The sequence below is a fragment of the Portunus trituberculatus genome, chromosome 17 (assembly GCF_017591435.1).
Source record: "Portunus trituberculatus isolate SZX2019 chromosome 17, ASM1759143v1, whole genome shotgun sequence".
In the NCBI taxonomy this organism is placed as follows: domain Eukaryota; kingdom Metazoa; phylum Arthropoda; class Malacostraca; order Decapoda; family Portunidae; genus Portunus; species Portunus trituberculatus.
Window position 1 is genome coordinate 27,935,025 of NC_059271.1, and position 22,187 is coordinate 27,957,211.

General features: G+C 35.3%; 1 protein-coding gene across 2 annotated transcripts in view; it reads left to right on the forward strand.

Moving 5' to 3' along the window:
- The window catches only part of LOC123504774 (phosphatidylinositol 4-phosphate 3-kinase C2 domain-containing subunit beta-like), a 35,269-nt gene extending 13,511 nt beyond the window's left edge, over positions 1-21,758 (forward strand). For both annotated transcript variants that reach the window (XM_045255591.1, XM_045255592.1), the window contains 21 exons: positions 981-1,090; positions 2,955-3,059; positions 3,366-3,570; positions 3,905-4,112; positions 9,229-9,390; positions 10,052-10,167; positions 10,454-10,601; positions 10,731-10,919; positions 11,841-12,057; positions 12,450-12,587; positions 12,877-12,975; positions 13,310-13,462; positions 13,950-14,079; positions 14,398-14,553; positions 15,007-15,314; positions 15,701-15,844; positions 16,189-16,280; positions 16,841-17,041; positions 18,160-18,362; positions 18,644-18,897; positions 19,823-21,758. In XM_045255591.1, the coding sequence (XP_045111526.1) occupies positions 981-1,090; positions 2,955-3,059; positions 3,366-3,570; positions 3,905-4,112; positions 9,229-9,390; positions 10,052-10,167; positions 10,454-10,601; positions 10,731-10,919; positions 11,841-12,057; positions 12,450-12,587; positions 12,877-12,975; positions 13,310-13,462; positions 13,950-14,079; positions 14,398-14,553; positions 15,007-15,314; positions 15,701-15,844; positions 16,189-16,280; positions 16,841-17,041; positions 18,160-18,362; positions 18,644-18,897; positions 19,823-20,032 (3,548 nt within the window). In that variant the 3' untranslated portion in view covers positions 20,033-21,758. The remainder of the gene's footprint in view (positions 1-980; positions 1,091-2,954; positions 3,060-3,365; positions 3,571-3,904; positions 4,113-9,228; positions 9,391-10,051; positions 10,168-10,453; positions 10,602-10,730; positions 10,920-11,840; positions 12,058-12,449; positions 12,588-12,876; positions 12,976-13,309; positions 13,463-13,949; positions 14,080-14,397; positions 14,554-15,006; positions 15,315-15,700; positions 15,845-16,188; positions 16,281-16,840; positions 17,042-18,159; positions 18,363-18,643; positions 18,898-19,822) is intronic.
- Positions 21,759-22,187: the final 429 nt, after the last annotated feature.

A 22,187-nucleotide genomic window follows, 5' to 3' on the forward strand; every position in this document is an offset into this window, starting at 1 on the left:
TCTGAGAAACGAAGCTACATGAAAAAAAAAACAATAAAAAATATCTAATCTCGTAGGCGATAGCAGGCCTATAGTATGCGTGTGGGTATAGGATTGAGGAGAGGTATGGTCAAACTTCCTTGTTATCACTCTATATGATGTATATCAGTCTGTTGTATTGATAGATACCATTTTTTCAGCTATATGAAGTATGCTCTTTTTCCACCAAATATTAAGTCACCATGTACCTTATATGCTGAGGGTCAGAGTTTGAGTTGGCATGGACTTTTAATAAGCAGTAGTTTTAGCTGATTGTAATCTTATTGGTACTTTAAAGGAACTTCGTACAAAAGCACTTTCTAAATTTCTGTAGAATGATTAAGTTATCACAAATCATGGGAAAAAATAATGATAAGTATAGAATTCTAGATTTATGAACATTTCAATATATGACAGCTTAGTTAACTACAGAGAAGGTTTAGTGGCATTTTTCTTTACTGTAATTATTGATGATACCAGAATTTGTGACCCAATGTTTGACTTTCATGTGTGGGCAATGATGATGTATACTGCTTAGGCAGTGATGGTTTTGTTTTGTGTTGTTGTTGATAATGATTAGTGTTGTTGACAGTGGACAATATTGGTAATGGTGGAGGTTATTGGTGATATTTGGTAGTGTTAAGATTAGTACTGTAATTTGACCTACCATGGTAACTTGTTAAATTATTTCAGTCTGAATTTTCTTGATTTCTGTACATGAAATTATTTAATCACCATATGAATGGTTACAGTGATACATACTGATAAATGGGTTGAGCAGTGAAGACATTAGGTGTACAGCTTTGAGGGTGTGGAGTTGGTTGCTTTCTTTTATTTTTTCCCAAATTAAACCCATCAAAATTGCGTAGCACCTTATTATGCCCAAAAATACGATGCTTTTTAATTGTTTGATGCTTCCCACCAGTTCTTTTATAGGAAATTTCATGTGAATTGTTTTGCAGAAACGTTTGAGAAAGAACTGTCACGCCTTCAGAATTCAGGATTTTTGTTAATTGATGGGACACCAGTTCAAGACTTGCCTTCCCCCATGAGGTCAAGAAAAGTCCGTCAGGTATGTATCTTTAAATCATCCAGCCATTTTTGCAGTTGAATGTCTTCTCAAACATTTTCCTCATTTTATTTATATATGTTGAATGAATGAATTGCTTGAAGCATTGAATGAGAGCACTGAGCACTGAATATATATATATATATATATATATATATATATATATATATATATATATATATATATATATATATATATATATATATACACACATATATATATACACACACACACACACACACACACACACACACACACACACACACACACACACACACACACACACACACACACACAGGCAACCCCACTTAACGAAGGGGTTACGTTCATAAAAAATGCCCTTCGTTAAGCGAAATTTCAAGCAAACCGATTATAACAAGTTTAACCCCTGACTAAAACTAACATTGAGAGTAAACAAAGCAAGAGTGCATCATAGTACAGTGAAAGGTTTAATGAAAGTAAAAATTATGAAGTTAAACATTTAGGCAATTTAATTTACCTAAGTCATTATAATGTACACTAATGTATGTATGTACGTAACTTTATAATGTTGATGATCTTAAATTTATGAAGGGAGGGAGAGTGAAACGGGAAAGACCGTAACCGGCAACCTGTGGAATGTAAACAAAGGGCGCATCATTGTATCACATACAAAACTTATGTACCACATTTCCACAAGGCTTTCCATTGTAGAGTCACGAGTTCAGGTGGTTCTTTTAGCTTGGAAGGAACATACGGTCTCACCAGCCTTCTTAATAGAGTCTGCTGATGTGAAAATAGTAGAGACAGTAGATGGAGTCCAGATGGTGGCGAGCAATGCTATTAGTTTTCTCGCCTCTCTCGTGTCTGTGAATAATATCCAGTTTCACTTCGAGAGTAAGAGACTTCCTGGTCTTCTTAGCAACGCTAGGCGACATTGCAGGGCGTTTTAGTGGTAAGTTGAGCGAGGGAAGACGAGCTGCTGCTGATGCTGTTATTGTTTTGAACAGGGGGAGTGAGTGGTGCGTGTGTTGTCCACAAGAGGCGCTGGTGTATTCAAAAGTCTGTAGGCTTGCGTGATACGGCGGGGCTTTCAAACTTGGAAAAAATTGCCTGGATAAAACTTCGTTAAAGCGAGTTTGGTGTTCTTTAAACGAGCAGATGGTAGTAAAATGAAACCTTCGTCGTAGCGAAATTTCATTGTGTGAACCTTCGTTAAGCGGGGTTGCCTATATATATATATATATATATATATATATATATATATATATATATATATATATATATATATATATATATATATATATATATAACCTTGAACAATATACAATGCAGTCCAGTAATCATGTTCTCTTTATGCAATTTTCACATTAGACGATCCTTTCGATCCCTTCAGGAACGTATCCCTCGCATAAAATGAGAAATCCCTGTATAGATCTATTTCCTTCTTCATTTATGTATTTACTTCTTTCATTCATGTTATGTAGGTCAGAGATGCTCTGACAAATAATAGAAAGTTCCCTTTGAAAAAAAAAGATGACATGGTGACAGGTAATTAGTATTGGATAGTTAGAATATATTTGTTTTTAATTATGCTTTCACAAAACTGTTACTTTCCATTACATGCCATATCACATTTTGTAACTAAGTCCTTATTTTGTGTTCTATGTGTTTAGACTTATGCAATGTTTCCTGCCACCTGCAAACAAAGCAACCTACAAAACAGTAACTGGCTTAATCTTTTTCACCTATCCCTACACTATACATACTTATCTCTTGTTCCTTGAAACTAGTTTTCATTTTCTTCACTACTCTTTAACTTGGTTTCCAAAGTAAGATACATTCTGATCACTAATGTGCTGAAAGTAATAACTCCTATTTTCTGTAGGTTGTGAGGCAGATGTGCACTGTGCTGGGAAACTTGGAAACAAATGAAGTTTCTGATGCTATTACTACCCTTGTGAACACATGTAGAATTATTCAAAAGAGCCAAGTAAGTAGAAAATTATGTATTATCCATATTTATAGCAAGTACATTACAATATGATCAAATGAAATAGATTGAAACAAATTATGTAAGATGTATAATTAGTAAATGTAAGTATAAAATTCTGAAAGAATCTACTCTTAAAAAATCTACATCAGATTTATTAATCAATAGTGTTTTTTTAAAAGTAACTTATTTTATATAATAGTTTTTTAAAGATAGGAATAAGTATACAAGATAATCATATGGCTATGATATGAGTGTTCATGTAGCTAGTTATTCCTAATGCAATGATGTATCATATTACTGCAGGGTATTCTTGATGGTGAAGAAGACTTTCCTGGACAACGCATTCTTTCCACTGGTTCTCATGATGCTTCCAGCCCAGATTTCCTTAAGAAGCAGCTCCTGGATGCTGTCAGCTGCTTGGCTGCTGCTGTCAATAACTTTTTGATTATGTATGCCAAGGCCTTCAGGGTGGATTTCACCGTGGATATTACAACAGAATCCACAAATGGTAATGTGGTGTTTTTACTCAAAATGTTATGGATGTGTTTTTTCTCCATAAGTCATTTAACTTTTTATTTATTTATTTTTTTTTTCTGTGTTATCTTAATTTGTGAGCATTTTGAGAGGTTGTGTAAAGATGAAGGAAAAAGTTTGTTCAAGGGCATCAAAGCACCATGCTCAGAATTTCCCACCTCTGGATAATTGTTTGGCTCTATTAACCCAATTATTGGAGGAATTATTATGTTCAGTTATTCATAAAGAAACTTTTATTGTATATCAGGTATTTGTATTATTTCAATTTGTATGTTATATCTTGTTCTAACATTAAATTCACATTACAGACCCACAAGATATAAGAGAAGTGAGAGAAAAGGTGTCTGTAAAGATTCAGGGTTTCCATCGTCTGGAACGAGAGTGGAAATATGATGAATATTTTGTACATGCTCAACTGTTCCATGGATCAAGATGTTTAGGACAGCCTGGCTATTCTCACACAAGGAAAGTGTCTGAAGGCACCACACTCTACCCTAAAGTCACTTTTAATGGATGGTAAGTCTTAAGTCTAAAGATACTACAATGAGGTATCAAAAGTATGAAGGCCATATTATTGAATTTTTCTTTCCCCTTCCTCTTCCCATCCCCACCTGAAGGAATCTAGTAGATGAGAACAACCCAATCTTCATCCCATGTCCTGCCTTCACCACAGTAGCTAAATCTAATGTTTGTAGCCCTTTCAAACCAAGAATTCTGAGAAATGAGACAATGAATGCATTCTTCGCTTGCATTTTCACTAATATACAATACATAATGTAAAATAATTCATAAAATTAATGATCTACAAATAAATAGTGAATTAAAAACCAGAGACATGTTGGTAACTTTAAGGATCACTTGCAGGTGCCCCAGAGTTGACAGTTATGCCACGTGGATGGTTCTTGTATTTATATTCACCATTGTCTCATATTTCCCAGTCATGTTTTCTACCATGCTTTGCCGTACATACTGTTGATAATAGATGCTCCTTTTATGGGCAGTGTGTGTGTGTGTAATAATAATAATAATAATAATAATCAGCAGTTTATTAAAATTGCAGGTGAAGTATACTTACTGAAAATATACAAAGGGAGGGGGAGGAGGCCTAAGACTAGAAAACTATCGTATTGGTTAATTGCTCGCAGCAAGGTGGGAATTGCACCGAGGTGGTATTGGTCTGTGTGTGGTGCCTTTAGGGGCATTATCCCCCTTCACCTTATCTGCCAGTGTCCCCAGGAACTTGTGGCTGCACAGCATATACAGCCCGTAGGCAGTTGAACTGATTGTGGTGGTGACATGCTGCCTCCAGGTCAGCTGGTTATGCACCATGACACTAAGAAGTTTGTCCAACTTAAAGGTGATGGGGGGACCACAGAGAGCTGGGGAGGAGGCACTGCTACTGAAGAAGTACAGACATGCATCACCAGTCTTGCTGTGGCTGTTTTTCATCCTGTCCTTCTCAGTCCGCTCATGTAGTTACTCTTGAGTTGCATGTAGTCAGGGCCTTGGTTGTTTACTGGCATGCCCAAAGTGCAGTTGTCTATGTACGTCCAGCTACAGGGATGTTGGTGAGAGCATCATTTATGAGTAAGAAGAACCCATCTTGGTGCCATGGGGGACTCCACGTGTCAGCTTTCAGATGAGACAGAGCCCTAATACTAGACAGCCCAACACCTCCCTGTGAGGAAGTTGATGAACCACGCTATGAAAATCATAGCACTGAAGCACACATTGTCTAATGTGTACTGATGCACACTCGCTTAAAATGTCACTAATGCAAAAAATTCCCACCAGGGTGAACCTAATACTAGAAACACTAAGGTAAACTAGTGATAGGGGGCAGGGGATGGGAGGCTCACAGGCTGGCCAAAGCTGCTCAAGAGTGCCTTTGTCACACGTCTTTCTCATGTATGTGTTTGTGTTTATATTGCATGTGTGTGTGTGTATGTGTGTGTGTGTACGCGTGTGTGTGTACGCACGTGCACGCGTGCATGCATGTCTGTTCTCTGTAAAGGCCACACACCAATATCTGGTATGCTGTCCACAGTCTCTCTCTCTCTCTCTCTCTCTCTCTCTCTCTCTCTCTCTCTCTCTCTCTCTCTCTCTCGTTGTTTGATGGACAAAGTGTCTGTGTGTGTGTGTAATTCACTGTTTGATCTGCTGCAGTCTCTGACGAGACAGCCAGACGTTACCCTACGGAACGAACTCAGAGCTCATTATTTCCGATCTTCGGATAGGCCTGAGACCAGGCACACACCACACACCGGGACAACAAGGTCACAACTCCTCGATTTACATCCCGTACCTACTCACTGCTAGGTGAACAGGGGCTACACGTCAAAGGAGACACACCCAAATATCTCCACCCGGTCGGGGAATCGAACCCCGGTCCTCTGGCTTGTGAAGCCAGCGCTCTAACCACTGAGCTACCGGGCCGTGTGTGTGTGTGTGTGTGAGGGATAAGGAGTGCTTATCTTAGGAAATGTCTACTATTCTCTCTCTGGCAATTTATGCAGGCACCCAGGTGCCATATCACCACTTAGATTCACTTGGGAACACCAATGTCTCCAGAAGCATTACAAACATATCTACAGTAAACCCCCGATTATCCGAAATGAAAGGAGGGAAACCTCTTTCGGATAAGCCAATTTTTCAGATAATCCAGATTTATGATTTTTTGCCTAATGCATGGTGACGATGAAAGAAGTGAGGTGGAAATACAGGTTGTAGAATGCGGCTGGCAACTGCCGATTGTAAACAATGAAAGAAGACAAACGCACGATACGCTAAACAAAGCACGATTAAAACGTATTTATTTTACTTGTTCTTATTAATTTTAAGTGTTATTTTAAATGTTATTAGAATTAGCTAAAGTAGTTGAAGAGTAAGTTGAAAAGCAAAAGAAAAGAAAATTAAATCAGATCAGAATATAGCTCACCTTCCGAAAAGTTTTTTTTCCCGGTAATGAAAACAGTCTTTAGTTTAAGAGTGTTCCCCTTGGTAAACTATAGGCTAACAAATGAAAGGACAGAAGGAAAACAAAAAAGGGTGCCAAGTACTGATACACCTTAAATCAAATGAAGAACCGAAGACAAATTACTGACCACGCCCGAATGTGCAAAACCGAATTACAGACACCAAACCAAAGCGACAGAATTACATGAACCGAATGAGTCCTTTCACCATGAGTAGATAATAAAAAACGTTAGGGATGCCAATCAGTCATAATGCATATTCGCCAAATTACAAACACTAAATATGGAGAAACAAAACAAAGGGAGTTTTAATAATGTGTTGATATGTAGTTATTTTTATTTGTTTTCATGTTTTTAATGTTTTCGAACATTTTAGTATAGAAAAAAATATGAATTTTAATGGCATTATCCAAATCGATTTCGGATAATCCCGTTTTTTGGATAATCCGCTTTCAGATAATCAGGGATTTACTGTATTTAACATGTTCCCTGTGACACCCCCACCGGTGGGTCATCAGTTAATATCCATTGTTGCGATGCGACCCCCCCATCGATGGGTTGTACAACAGTTTTCACATATATCGCATTTTAACCTTGCTATTAATAGAAATTGGATTATATAGTAAAATTGCAATAAACAGTATGTGTAGGAGGGCATAATAAACACTGATGGATAAATAATATTAAACTTATTTAGTTTTTAGTGTTATAAAAATCATATGAAAAATAATCTTATTGTTTCCATATTTTCTTTCTAATACATGTAAAAAAGAAAAACTATGTTATCTTGCATTTTTTTCCTTCAGAAGAACACAAAATTTATTTCTATAACAAATTATTGAAAAATGTATTACAACTGGACTTTCTTTGACAAGCTTCAGTGATGATTTCTTTTATTTATTTTTTATATATTTTCCTGATTTTATTTGGACAATTTGTTAAAAAAGCTGCCATTGGTGACCCTTTTCAATTGCATATATAAATAAACATAAGTAAAGAAACAAAACAAAATAAATAAAAAAATCTGATATAAAGATCAACTGAAAATACTTTTTTTTCTATTACATGTAAGAAAACTGTATTATCTTACATTTTCCCTTCAGAAGAAAATAGAGCTTTTATATATATTTTCTATATATTTAAAACTGAGATGTCACAATTGGACTCCTTGATAAGTTTCAATAATTTTCTTTATTGATCTTTTCATAATTCTCCAGATATCATCTTTATTATCTTATTTTATCTTCTCTCTCTTCTGTTGAACTAAGTTGACCATAAAACTGTATAGCATTCATTTTCTAAATATGGAAAACAAAGAGACAAATATATAAACAAATTTAGAAAAGGGAAAATATAGTATAGTATAGAGACACACTGAATGTTGCCAAATAAAGCATGTCCACTGGTGGGTTGTATCGCAGAGAAGTCATAAGTTTTTCACAGTAAGTGATGCGACCCACCAATGGGCAAACACTTTGAGGTTGCCAGTTCATTTGGGTGTTTTTCAAGACAACACTTTGCTCTTCTCACTTCACTGGCTTGACCACTACTGATATGACAAAATTTATTTGTATCGCAGTGCAGGCGAGTGACCAAGGGATGAGGAAGGGTAAGGGGGAACTTCATAATATGGCTGTCAAGATCTGACCTGTCTATATATTAATATACACTCGACCCTTGAAACAACGGACCTCCCATCAATGGGTTTCGGAAACTACGGACAAATTCTACAGACGAATATTAAAATGCGCGCAATTGTCTGTTCCCGGCAAATTATTGTTCGGTAGGTGGCGGGTCAGTCGCGTCATCAGCTGTTGGCCACAATGTTTTATCTTTAGTCCGTGCTCATGTCATCTATTTCAGGTTATTTGTTGTATTTAATGCTTTGTAATACTGCTTGAATGATTTCTTAATGATTACACAGTATTTTATGTACATTTTATACAGTGTTTACGTACTTTTGCAAAGAACGGACTTTTGCAATCTACGGACAAGGTTGTGCGCGCATTTGTCCGTTGTTTCGAGGGTCGAGTGTACTTTTAATTCCACGTTTCAAATCTTGGCTTCATATCTACACATTCTGACTGAAGTTCTCTTCACCTCCTGCCATCCTTCTTCCTCATCCTCCTCTTAGAATGTGTCATCCAACACCTCTGATTCACTCAGGATCTCTTTCATAGTGTTAAAATGGCCATCTCTTGAAATGCTTCTTTATTATTCGTTAAAGTAGGAAGACACAAGGAGTTCATTGACCCAAATCTAGTCCACAGTAATGACTTTCAATATTAAGATTAGATCATCCAAGCCATGCAGATGGAGCTTTTGGCAGATGTGTACATCATCATGCATTCATCTTCCATCTGTTGGTGTCCTTTGCAACTAATCTTGGGACTTTTTGGTACTTCCTTACAAATGAGTACTAAATTGACATCTGTACTAACATAATTCATGTTTTTAGTAATCATTTAAGAGATAGAATTACATAGGTATATTGTATTTAATTTCTTAAATTATGTAATGTTTTACACTTATAATATATTGAGTTTCCCTGTTTATCTTATTTCATTATATAGAATGTTGTTGATGAAATCTTGCAAAGATGTTGCTAAAGTTTGTCATGATACATTGATCTTATGTGCATATATCATCCATCACAGGCTTGATCTGGAAGCACGCATCAACACTCTGCCAAAGGAGAGCAGACTTGTCTTCACAGTGTTTGGAGTGAAGATTATTGAAGCAGAGAGTAAAGGTGACCAGCCTCAGTACATCAGAGAAGAGGTTGGATGGGCAGCAGTACAGTGCTTCTCCTTTGATGGGTATGTGATTGTTTGATTGTTGCAGTCTTGAAAACATATATTAGACAAAATATTTAACATTTTAATCTCTACACTAATATTTAAAGATAATGTGAATATTCAAACAAAATTATAACGGCAGAATTTTCTTGTTAGTTATGAATACAAAACTTGGGATTGTAATTGTGAATGAATGTGTACATATATGCCATTTGCTAATTATCCTCCTTAAAGGGTGCAGGCCCTGTACAGAGACTCCTTTTTATGAGATGATGATTCTGGGAATAGATTGTCTGGAAAAAAATGGAGATAATGTTATGGAAACTAAATTAAAGGTGTACCATGTACCCGGCAGAGATATATTTTATTAACATATAAGATCTTATTGACACTCAATGTGGTTTTAAGGCAAAGCAAGGAAAGATGAATGCTATTATTAGTGAGAAGAGGTTTGTGTGTGAGGTGAAGATGAATGTCATCATTTATTTACATATTGATTTTGACTTTTTGAATTTTTGTATTCATTGATATTAATGTGTAAATTATAGTAAAGGATAAAGATTCTCAAGTAACTCAACATATTTTTTCAAAGAAGTTTTAGGTCATGAATTAGGTAAGTGTGTAATTGATTACCTTTTACTCATAACTGCTTGCATTTTTACAAATTAAGGTGCATTTTCAGACATCTCACTCAGGGATCCCATCTCCTCACTCTGTGGCCAATGGCAAGTGACAGACGGCTGGGTCCTGCACCTTATTCCTCTGACCATCCTCAGGTCCACAGCTGCCCAGTCCTCTGTGAGTGGTTATTTTTAGTAGGAAGTCTTGTATCTTTTACGTTGTTACTGTATTTATTTATTTGAATATTCTTTCAGTATGAATAAGGAGACAGGAATAGTAGGAAACATTACATCTCAATGTCATTATACTTTAGGTGATCACCTTGTGTAGTGTTTGTAGCAGATTACTGATGATTCTTTCTTTGATTATCATTTATGTTGCTTGAGCTTGAGTTTCAGTTCAGCTTGGTGTAAGCAATTATTTAAAAGATGGTAATAATTTTCTTAATTTAATAAAATTTCAGCTGTGGAGCTGTTTGACATTAAAGGGGAAGTTGTGTTCCCAGAGATCATCCCCCTTGAGCCAACAAAACTTGAGTTCTCCTCCTTGGACATCAACACACAACAACTTCTCTCTGATATAATAGAGAGGGACATTTTTACATTCAACAAGTAGGTTCCTTTTAATGTGTTTGGGGTTAATTATAGCATACAGAGTATTGCATTTTTATTTTAATTTATTCATTCTGAAGATATGAAGCATCCAGAAATATTGTATTAACACTGTTCTCTCTTTTTCAGGGGATCAGCAGAAGAACGTGAAATTCTATGGGAAAAGAGACATTATCTCCATGCAGAGCCGTTTGCCCTGGCCAAGGTTCTGCTTGCTGCACATTCATGGGATGTGTCATGTCTGCCAGATCTTCACTCTATTGTCAGGAATTGGGCCTCACCAGCTCCTGCAGATGCCTTGCACTTACTCTTACCTTGGTGAGAAGATGAAAACTGTCTTTTAACTGTATATGTTACTTTATTCCTTTCTATCTGGTAGTTGTATTTATTCATGCATACATCCCTGTCTGGTTAATGTTCTCTCGTTTCCTGTTGTCTCATAGAATTCTGCCTTTCCTTATTCACTATTATGATTTCCATCCTTGCCTCAACTCCAAGGCCTCTCTTCATATTGAGAGGCTGATGGAGAGCTTCTATAACTCAAAGTTTATATTTTTCATCATCTCACATTTTCCAACAAAGTTGTTCCAATGCCATCATTGAATGATCATATAAACATTATTCTTTATATTATATACTTTTTATTTGGAATATCTTTGCTACAGGTAACATTCTATATTCTTTGATTGTTATGGTGAGTATTTACTTGTCATTTCATATTCATATTTTCTGTAGGTAAAGACAAAGATCACATAAGTATTAGAAGGATGCACTGGATGCGAGACATGACTAGATTTTAAATTTGTAATATTTAGCAGAAAATTATGAATGCCTAGAAAGTCTTAGGTAAATAGACAGTTAATCTATACCTAAAAATTCATAAATATTGGTCTTGAGTAAATAGACGGTTAACCTATAGGAATCCATTTTTTAATGCATGGTGTGTAATAATCAAAGATCAGAATAATTGTGTAGATTTTTTTCAAGTAATGGTGTAAACCATCTTGGAGTTCTAAGTTTCCAGAACTTGAAAGAAATAGCAGCACTGATATATTTTGAAATCCAATTTAGAAAATGGCATGCCATAAAGTGTTATGAACTGCACAAAAAATAGAACTATAATAATTATTCAAAGTGAAATTGTTATCAAAGTTATCAGCTAAAAGATTTATAAAATAGTTTTCCAAGTTGGCTTGGCTATAGAAATTTATTTGTAAAATTTTGTTTGTTTGTTTTCAGTTTCCCAGACAGTGTGGTGCGTGCTCGTGCAGTGGAGTGGATCAGGGGGCTGGGCTCTGATGAATTGATATCATTTTTGCCTCAGTTAGTCCAGGCTGTGAAACATGAAGCTTGGGATGTATCCCCCATAGCAGAGCTGCTGCTGGAACGTGCCCTCACCTCCCCAAGGCTTGCACACCATCTTTATTGGCTACTCAATCAGTGCCTTCCTCTTCAGGCAGGTTCAGCAATATAGTTTTGAAATCTGTAGTTAATGAGCATTGTGAAGTATTATTGACATGTATGGAATTGAAATTTACATCCTTCATGGTGAATTGGTCATATCAGAGTGAGGGTTGCTATCCTGTGCTTTCAGTGGCAGATATTGTTGTTGTCCTTTGGCCAATCACAAAGACTCTAGCTAGGTACTAGAGAAGAGATTTCTTTATCATTCATTTTTTATTTATTTTTACTTTTATGACTAATAAACAGTGATGTCTGTTGAAAACAGAGACAGAAGGAGAGAATGAGCATTACATGAATGAGCTGGGATTTTACTTGTGTATTGTTTCAGGAATATTTAGGATGAATGTTATTTTTACTCAAGTGTAAGGAAAAGTTTGTCAACAGACCAACATGGGAGGGGAGCGTGAAGTGGTGAGCGATGCCAGGTACCGGCGCCGATTGAACCTAGTCACTCGAGCACTGATGGCAGTGTGTGGTAAAAATATGGAAAACAGACTTCTTAAACAGGAAGCTGTCCTTAGAGTGAGTAACCCTGCAAATTTCATTTCATGTACTTAGAGCCATAATTGTTAACAGATGACACAATTTGTTGATTTTTTTTCCAAAGATTTCTATAATTAATGCTAAATTATGAGACTTATAACCATAAACATGAGATATATTTTATGTTTATGTATTATTATGTCAAAATTGGGAAATATTTGTTACAAAATAATTATTGGTGCATTATTAGGATGCCAACATAATACATTTTTCAAAATGTCCAGTAAAGATTTCTTACCTGTAATTGTACTTTTTGTATAACTTGCAGAGCCTTTACGCCACAGCCATGAGCATTAAGGACATTAAGGATAACCAGAGAATGCCCAAGCTATGCAGAGATTTGGAGCATATACATTACAGTCTGCAGGTATATATATATATATATATATATATATATATATATATATATATATATATATATATATATATATATATATATATATATTATGTATTATATATTTTTTTACTTTATTTTCATGAAACTTGTTTGCTGTTAGCTTCTCATACATTGTCTACAACTGTTTCATCTTATGGAATTAGCAGAGTTTTTTTTAATTTATGCTTTTGAATATTAGGTATTTTGTATCATTTTAATCTTAAAAGCATATTTATTGTGTGTGTGTGTGTGTGTGTGTGTGTGTGTGTGTGTGTGTGTGTGTGTGTGTGTGTGTGTGTGTGTGTTTTGTGTATCTTCATTTCAGGCAAGCCCAACTTCTCTTCCCTTGTCACCATCCATGGAAGTTGCTGGAGTAGATGTAAAAAATTGTTCCTACTTCAACTCCTTCACAGTGCCTCTCAGACTGGCATTCTTGTCTTCAGAGGCAGAAACTGATCCCATACATGCAATTTTCAAGGTAGGTACTCATTCAATAATAATGGAAATTTTTTTTCTTGTGGCAGTGTATGGTTAAAGATTGTCAGTCAAATGTTATACAATGTTATACTTTTTACAATATTGATGTGATAGTTAAGGGAAGATAAAAAAATATATAATGTAATATTTGTGGATAATGGGAAAGCACATAGTAATAGATGAAGTTATTATTTAGTTTCAAAGCTGTTGAAAACACTAGTAAGCTTCAGCAGGAAGAACCAGATATTTGTGAGAATAGAATGAGAAGTTTTCTAAACATTGAAATGTGGTAAGTTAACATAACTATTCTTACATTTCACATAATAATTTTTTCATACAGGAATGACTAAATCTTAAGCTCACAAACTTGTTAAAAATTGTGTCAATTAATCATAATTAGTAAGAAAAGTCCTGCAGTGACTGATAAAAGTTTTATTACTGAAAATCTGTTTAGGATAATAACTGGTAACAGAGCACTGTTCACCCAGGTGGGAGATGACCTGCGGCAAGACATGCTGGTGATTCAGATGATCCGACTGATGGACAGATTGTGGCTCAAGGAAGATCTAGATCTCAAGGTGGTCACTTTTAATGTTGTACCCACGGGGGATAAGATAGGTGAGTACGTTTCTATTGATGTTGGTATACTTTTTGTAATGAATTTAAGCTTTTACTGTATTTGCAATTATTTTATGGCTCATTTCCCTTTCTGACAAAAATCAAAATTTTTCAATATAACTATGTATGTGTAAGAAATGCAATACTTCATATTTGTAAAATTTTACCATTAAAGATGGTTGAAATATTGAGAGGTTGAACCATCATGAGAAAACACTAGAATATGTGGAATATAATGTTTCTGTGGAAATATTCTAACAAGTGAGAAATTCTTGATGTGAAGACTAATGTAATTCTGTGTTAATTTTTGTTTGACAGGAATTATTGAACTAGTCAAAGATGCAGAAACATTGCGCAAAATTCAGACGGAATATGGAGTCACCGGCTCCTTTCAGGACCGTCCCATAGCAGAGTGGCTGGCAAAGCAAAACCCCTCACAGCTAGAGTACCAAAGAGCTGTTGAAAATTTTACTGGTAAGGTGTGCAAAAGTTTTTAAATAGGAAATTAACTTGAAATATCTTTATCACCCAAAGACTCAGCTTTAGTAGAAAGAAAAAAAAAAAAGTAAGAAACTCATTGTAGTATGCTGGGATGGTTAATTTGGGTTAGATCTTAGCTTTAATCTAGTTCATCTAAGCCTGTCTATATCTTTGTATATCAGATTGACATCCTTGCATGAACAGATCCAAAGTAGCTGTGAGAAAGTGACCATCTAGACACACATACACACACTATAGAAACAGTAAATCTTCAAAAGAAGAGGAATTACTGCATTACGAGCAAATACAAAATACTTGTTTTACTATTGGTGAAAAGTATAAAATTTACATAAGTTATGGTAACTTAAGAAACATACACTTTCGAAGATTTAAGTCATATAGAAACTAGAAAAATGCTAAAAACCACCTTTCTTGTTTTTTTTACAGCTTCATGTGCTGCATACTGTGTTGCTACTTATATATTGGGAATATGTGATCGCCATAATGATAATATTATGTTGAAGACCTCTGGACATCTGTTCCACATTGACTTTGGCAAATTCCTTGGTGATGCACAAAAATTTGGTAGTTTTAAAAGAGATCGCACACCCTTTGTGCTAACATCTGACATGGCATATGTTATAAATGGAGGAGAGAAACCCTCTGACAAATTCCAAGGATTTGTAGATCTCTGTTGTCGTGCTTTCAACATTATTCGAAAAAATGGCCAACTTCTTCTATACTTGTTTGCTTTGGTAAGTATGATTGAAATTGGAGTGAATTAAGTACAAGTAACTCTTGATTTATGCGTGTCTAATTTACGCGTTTTTGTTAATACTCAACCGAAAAAATATAATTAATTAAATGTGCGCGATCAGTTTGCTTGTATATGATTTTGATCACATCTCGCATCCCCCTATTATCTATTGTTTCCTATGAGAATTACAAGTTTGCTTTACGCGAATTTTGAAATACACTATGCCTCTTGGAATGCATCTATTGTGTAAATCGAGAGTTACCTGTGCAAGAGAGTGAGGGTGAAATACTTGCATTATTTTGACAACTTTTGATATTTCATCTTGATTGGAACAAGATATAAAATTAATAATTATGAGTAATGGTTTGTACGTGTAATCTGCAGATGGCATCTTCTGGAATTCCTGGTGTAACATGGGAAGCAGTGACATATGTGGAGCGAGCATTACTACAGGACAACACCAATGCCGAGGCGGGTGCCATGTTCTCCCGTATGATCCAGGACTCACTCAAGTCGTGGTTCACTCAGGTGGGACATATATAGCTTTGAATAGATAGTGAAAAGTTATTACTTTATGAAGGTAGTTTTCAATTGTTGAACTCTGACATTCCTTTCAAGTTCCAAGCAGTGTAACATAAGAACATAAAAAAAAAAGAAATAGGAAGAAGCTGTCAGGCATACATATAGTAGTCTGTATATGTACTTCAGATTCATTTACTGTATCATATCAGTTCATCTCATTAATTTTTCATCATGCACTGAATTATTGATATGTCCCCTCAATTGTGTTTACTTTTTTGGACACTTTTTTTTTCATGTTAGTTATAAATTAAGGGAAATATAATTTTTCATAACTTTCTTTTACATTCCAGGTTAATTTCTTCATCCATAATTTGGCACAGCTGAGGTTTTCAGGTGATCACTCAGGTGATCTCCTTTTATCCTTCATTCCAAAGACATATACGTAAGTTTCTGTCCTGAATTTATACCATTGAATGAGAAAACCTCACTTTAACATGCGACAGTCAGTGTCTCTCTTCAGTGGTTAGATCTTAAGTTCATAAGTGAAACTTCTATTTTAGTTAGGGGTACTGTATGTTATATACATTATTTGGAGATGATGATGACTTGAGTCATGGTAATTATGAAATTCATCTTTATATTCTCATTTGTTGCAAGTCACATAAAGAATATACTTACCATAATTTTGTTCAACACCTTTTTTCTCCATTTTGTTGAACAGTTTCATAAGTTCTGGTGAAAAAGTTTCTTTCCCCAGATGCCCTTCTATTTTCTGCTTACACTCCCTTATGGAGATTCTCCTCTCTTTGTGTTTGAGTGTTCAATGTGGTGCATGTCCACTGCATGGGTGCATCTTGTAGTGGGCAATGGGGCTGGCACTACAGCCACTTAAAATTTATCGAGGAATAAAATTTATCAGTAAATTGACAAGAGTTAACTGCAATTATGTATCAGAAATTCATGTACTTTTTTCTCATTGTAATAATGTAATTCATATTACAGATCACAACAAGATGGTAAAATCAGCCAGGTGAGCCTTTATAGTTACCAAAAACGGTACAACCCCAACAAGTATTATGTATACATCCTTGAAGTGGAGAGGGAAGGCCAAAGAGAGCCAACCTATTTGTTCCGATCCTACAGGGAGTTCTCAGAGTTTCACCAGAAGTTGTGCCTCATTTTTCCATTAGCTAGAATCCATAGGTAAGTGAAATATTGATTTTTATCTCATGCTATATTCATATCATCAGCAAGCTAATCACTTCATTGTGTAGTGAATAATAGCTCAATCTTTGTATTCATAAACTCAATTGAAATGTGTTCCAGAAGGCTTTTTTGAGGTTTGAATTACTCAAGATTTGTAGCTGTTTCCCATAGAAAATAATGTAAATAATGCCAGTCTGTTCCAAGACCTCTCATTCTTGCCTCAATAGATAAAAATTGAACTATTATCAGTAATATCTGTCTTTGTAGCAAGTTTTGTACATAGATGGTGGTCAAGGAGTTACACATGAAGTGAATTGCTTTTGCCTCACTGGGGACAAAGATGTAAACAAATCTCTCAACAGGCTTTGTGGTCTCTGCTTTTCTCTCTCCTCCTTTGGCTTACTTAAAAGTTACGTTATTTAATGAATAATGTTCACAGTATCTAGTACAGAGTTGTCAATGAGCTCCTCTGTGTTGAATTGAGCAGCCAGACTCCTGTGGGTGACTGTTTTTTTGTATGCTCCAGCTGATTGAGTGTCCCAGGTGAAGGAGAGAAAGATGCAGGGAATGACATGAATGTTCTGTGAAACCCACTCTTAGACATAAAAGGCACAGCAGACCTAGCATCGCAACTAGTTTTGACTCCAGTGATGAAGTCTTTCCTTAGATACTAAAAAGATCCTTTAGCAACATTGGTTGCTTTGAACTTTTGTTTTTTTTATCATAGTACTAATGGTCAACTTAGCTATGGTGACTACACCCAACAATAACAAGCAGAGATGCATGGGTACAATTGATGGTTCTCGACCTTGGTTGTCCAACATCATCCAGTCGGTCAAGGTCCTTTTTTTTCAATTGACCTCCAGTGATATAATCTTTTGAACTTTTTTGGTTGAAGTCCAAATTATATGAGATCTGAGGAGTTGGAGGTCTGTAAAACATCTTTGTCGTAAATTAAGAAAGTTGAAACAACTTAGCTTTTTTCTTAAAAATATGTTTTGTTACTTTATTTATTGCTACAGATGAAAAGTATTTATTTATCTTTTATCAGGTGCTGAAAATATATTAAGCATAAAGATGACATTTAAGACTGTATATAACTCTATATTTTCCAGCCTTCCTAAAGGTGTTCAGATTGGTCGCTCAGAAGTGAAAGCAGTTGCTGAGAAGAGGAAATTTGAGATTGAGCTTTTTCTTGCCACACTCTTTGACTTAACAGCTGAGATATCCCACTCTGACCTAGTGTACACCTTCTTTCACCCACTGCTGAGAGACCAAGAAGACACTGATATCCACATAAAAAAACTGAAAAATAAAGGTAAGAATTCTATTGTATTTGATTTTTTATTAATTTATTTGGGGAGAGCATTGTACTGTTCTTGTTAAGGTTAGTAAATGTGTGCTATATGGATGACAGTATAGCAGAAAATTGAACAAGTGTAAAGAGAAAGGAGTTACATGGAAGAAGGATTGTTAAAAGGAGTGAAGAGTGTGTGTGTGTGTGTGTGTGTGTGTGTGTGTGTGTGTGTGTGTGTGTGTGTGTGTGTGTGTGTGTGCATATATATGTGTGTGTGTGTGTTAAGAGATTTCTATTTTCAGATACTCGCAGTTCACTCCCTCCAAATTTGCCAAGTGTGCCAGGCCATGTCCAGGGTCAAGTGAAAGTGAGTGTGCAGTACCTGCGTGGGCAGCTGCAGATCATGGTCCATCATGCCCGCAATCTGTCTTTCATCAGTAATGGACAGGAACCTTCCCCGTATGTCAAGCTCTACCTCCTGCCAGATCCCCACAAGAAAACAAAAAGGAAGACAAAAGTTGTGAAGAAAACATGCCACCCAACTTTCATGGAGCTTGTAAGTTATTGGTTAAAGCTTCATTGGAATGTTCAATACAGCTTCTTAATTTATATATATATATATATATATATATATATATATATATATATATATATATATATATATATATATATATATATATATATATATATATATATATATATATATATATATATATATATATATATATATATATATATATATATATATATATATATATGACTCATCCATGTTACTTATCCAGTCATATTTTCAGGTTTTATCAATGAACTTTGATTTATATCATCTTTTATTTTATTTTATTATTTACCTATTTATTTATTTATTTATTTATTTTTTTATTTATTTATCTATTTATTTTTTAAAGATTTGTGAACATTTTCATTTCTGAAAGAAATATGTATTACACTTTTTGTGTGCATATTCATACTTGTTTCCTTTTCTTTTTTTCATTATGTCTTTTATGGATGCAGCATTATGGGCAGGATTTGTTTGTTGTATTAATATTTTGCTTTAGATTGAACTGCTAAACACACTCACATACAGTATAGTATATGTATAATGCATTTAGAGGATGTTAATTGTATGTAGAAAAGATAATGATTTTGTACTACTCACATTGCACATCAGCCTACTATTAGCATTCATTGCTTTTATACAGTTATCACATACATAGTAATAGTTTTGCTTTAGTGAGATATCTGCTGTTTTTCTTAGCTGTTCTGAACACATTTAGACTCAACTGTTTCAGTAGATGGTGAAACATTGTCTAGATGGGCATGGTAATTTTCATAGATTTAGGATGGATCTTGGTCATGAGGAGATTTTTCTTTTGCATTGTGTGTGTGTGTGTGTGTGTGTGTGTGTGTGTGTGTGTGTGTGTGTGTGTGCATAGTTTTTTATTTAGTTTTTTTCACTTTTTTTTTTTTTTTATTTCTCCCAGATAACCTACCGAATGTCTCAGGACATCATCAAGCAGCGTATCCTTGAAATAAGTGTGTGGAGTGAGGACAAGTTCAGTGAGAATATTTACCTAGGAAGTTCCTATTTACGACTCAATGCCCTGGAGCTGAAGGAGGAGCAGTGTGAGTGGCTGAGTCTGGAGCACCAGCGCAATACAGCCCTGGGACACACCATTCAGCACAATGCCTAGGTGAAGTAGGTGGTTTTTTGCACCCTTTACCTCAACAAAATGTGTGAAATGGTAAGATCTTTATTTTCACTGTACCTTCATATCCTACAAAACTGTGATAAGAATGACATGTCATGGCTTCAGATTTAATTAAAGGTTTCTTTTCACCTAAGTATATTTGAAGTTAAAAGTAGTATATTGGTGGGATGAATTACCTATAAATAGACCACCACAGTCATAGGTGATATCTATAAACTTTTAATGCTGGATGAAAATTATGGCAGAGTCAGGTGACCATGCTGTCAGGAGAAGCATAGAACTGACAATCACAGGTCACCTTGATAAATGACTGCTCTAGGATATGCTCATATTAAATATTTCTTAACAGTATTGCTAAATGTACATAATATTTTTTGACTGAGTAGGTTATTCTTCTTGAATGTTTTCTACTTCTATATTTTTCCATTCCATCATTTTTGTGTATTAAAGATTTACATCAGGTACATGTAAGTTTGCCAGCAATTTGGAACAAACCTCATAAACTACAAGTCAAGTCCTTCATGATTGCATAATAGAAAAGATTGGTGTGTTGACATTTAGCATGTGTGTGAAATCAAATAGTTTTACACATATGTACTTTAATCTTAATGAACCAGAAAAAAGATCCCTTATTGCATCAAACCTCTATCGAGGTAATTAAGGTTAGTTTAAGTAGAACATTGCTAATTCAAAACAAATAGTATTAAAGAAGTAGCAGCATCATGTTACATTATGGAAGCTTTCAAGTACTCTCTGCACTGTTGTTTCACCACATATATGTATAGTTTACTTTTTTACAATAAGTTAATTTATCCTCATCTTTTATCATTATTATCATTTCATTCCACTCTAAAGAAGTGAGGTGCAGACTGCTGGAAAATATGTTTACAGTGGAAGCTTGAGTTATTGGTACCCTGACTTACAAGTAATCCAAGATATGAGCTGTCACTCAGTCAATTTTTTTACTTTGATTTGTGAGCCAAAATTTGCATTACAAGCTAGTTCCAGGTATGTCACCACTAGTTGGTGCAATGAATATTTAGCATCCTGTGTGCGATGTGTTCAGTTCACATGCTTTCCCCCAATGACCTCCCGCCCCAGCACCCCAGCTGTGGAGGCATTTCTTGTGTTGTAGTAGCATTTTGTGTTTTTTGTAGTTATATAGTTAAATTATTTTTGTCTATCCATGGGTCCTAAGCAAATGGCACTATGTAATGACACATACCGAACTCACTTCTAAAAACATTTGTGAAATGTCTTGCAGATGAAACAGGAAAATGAGTTGAACAAGGCAGAAAGCAATGAAGAAAATTAAGTTAAACGAAAATTAAGTAAAAAATGTAGTAAAAAAGTTCAGCAATAAAGTGCAGCATTAAAGATTGTTATGAATAAGCTAAATTCAGTGATTAAGCAAGAGAGTTTATAGCAAACAAAAATAACTGAAAGACGGGAAATAAAACAAAATCCTCCCATCTCCTCCGTCTACCTCTTCCACCCACATTTACCTCTTGCGAGGAGAACAATGTCATAGATAAACTGTCACAGGACTGCCGCCTCTGTTCTCCTTTCTTTTCTTGCTTACTTAAAACTTCATTTCATCTATGAATGATGTCTACAGTGCCTACAAAAGGTCGTCAATTAATTTTTTCTTTTTTGGCAAGGGAGAGAACTGCTAAGGGCAAAAAACTATATTAGAAAAAAAGGCCCACTAGTATTGCAGTCTCTATAAAAGATTAGAAAGAGTTAGTCAAAAAAGTGGGACAAATGTATTGACACCTCTCTCTTAAAAAGTTAAATCATAGAAAGATGGAAATATAGAAGCAGGCAGGGAATTCCAGAGTTTACCAGTGAAAGGTTTGAATGATTGAGAATACTGGTTAATTCTTGTATTAGAGGGTTGGACAGAATAGGGATGAGAGGAAGAAGAAAGCCTTGTGCAGCAAGGCTGCAGGAGGAGGGGAGGCATGCAGTTAGCAAGATCAGTAGAACAGTTAGCACAAAAATAGCGATAAAAGAAAGAAAGAAATACAACCTTTCAGTGTTGAGAAAGAGGCTGAAGACAGTCAGTCAGAGGAGCGGAATTGATGAGACGAAAAGCTTTTGGTTCCTCCTATCTAATAAAGCTGTATGAGTGGAA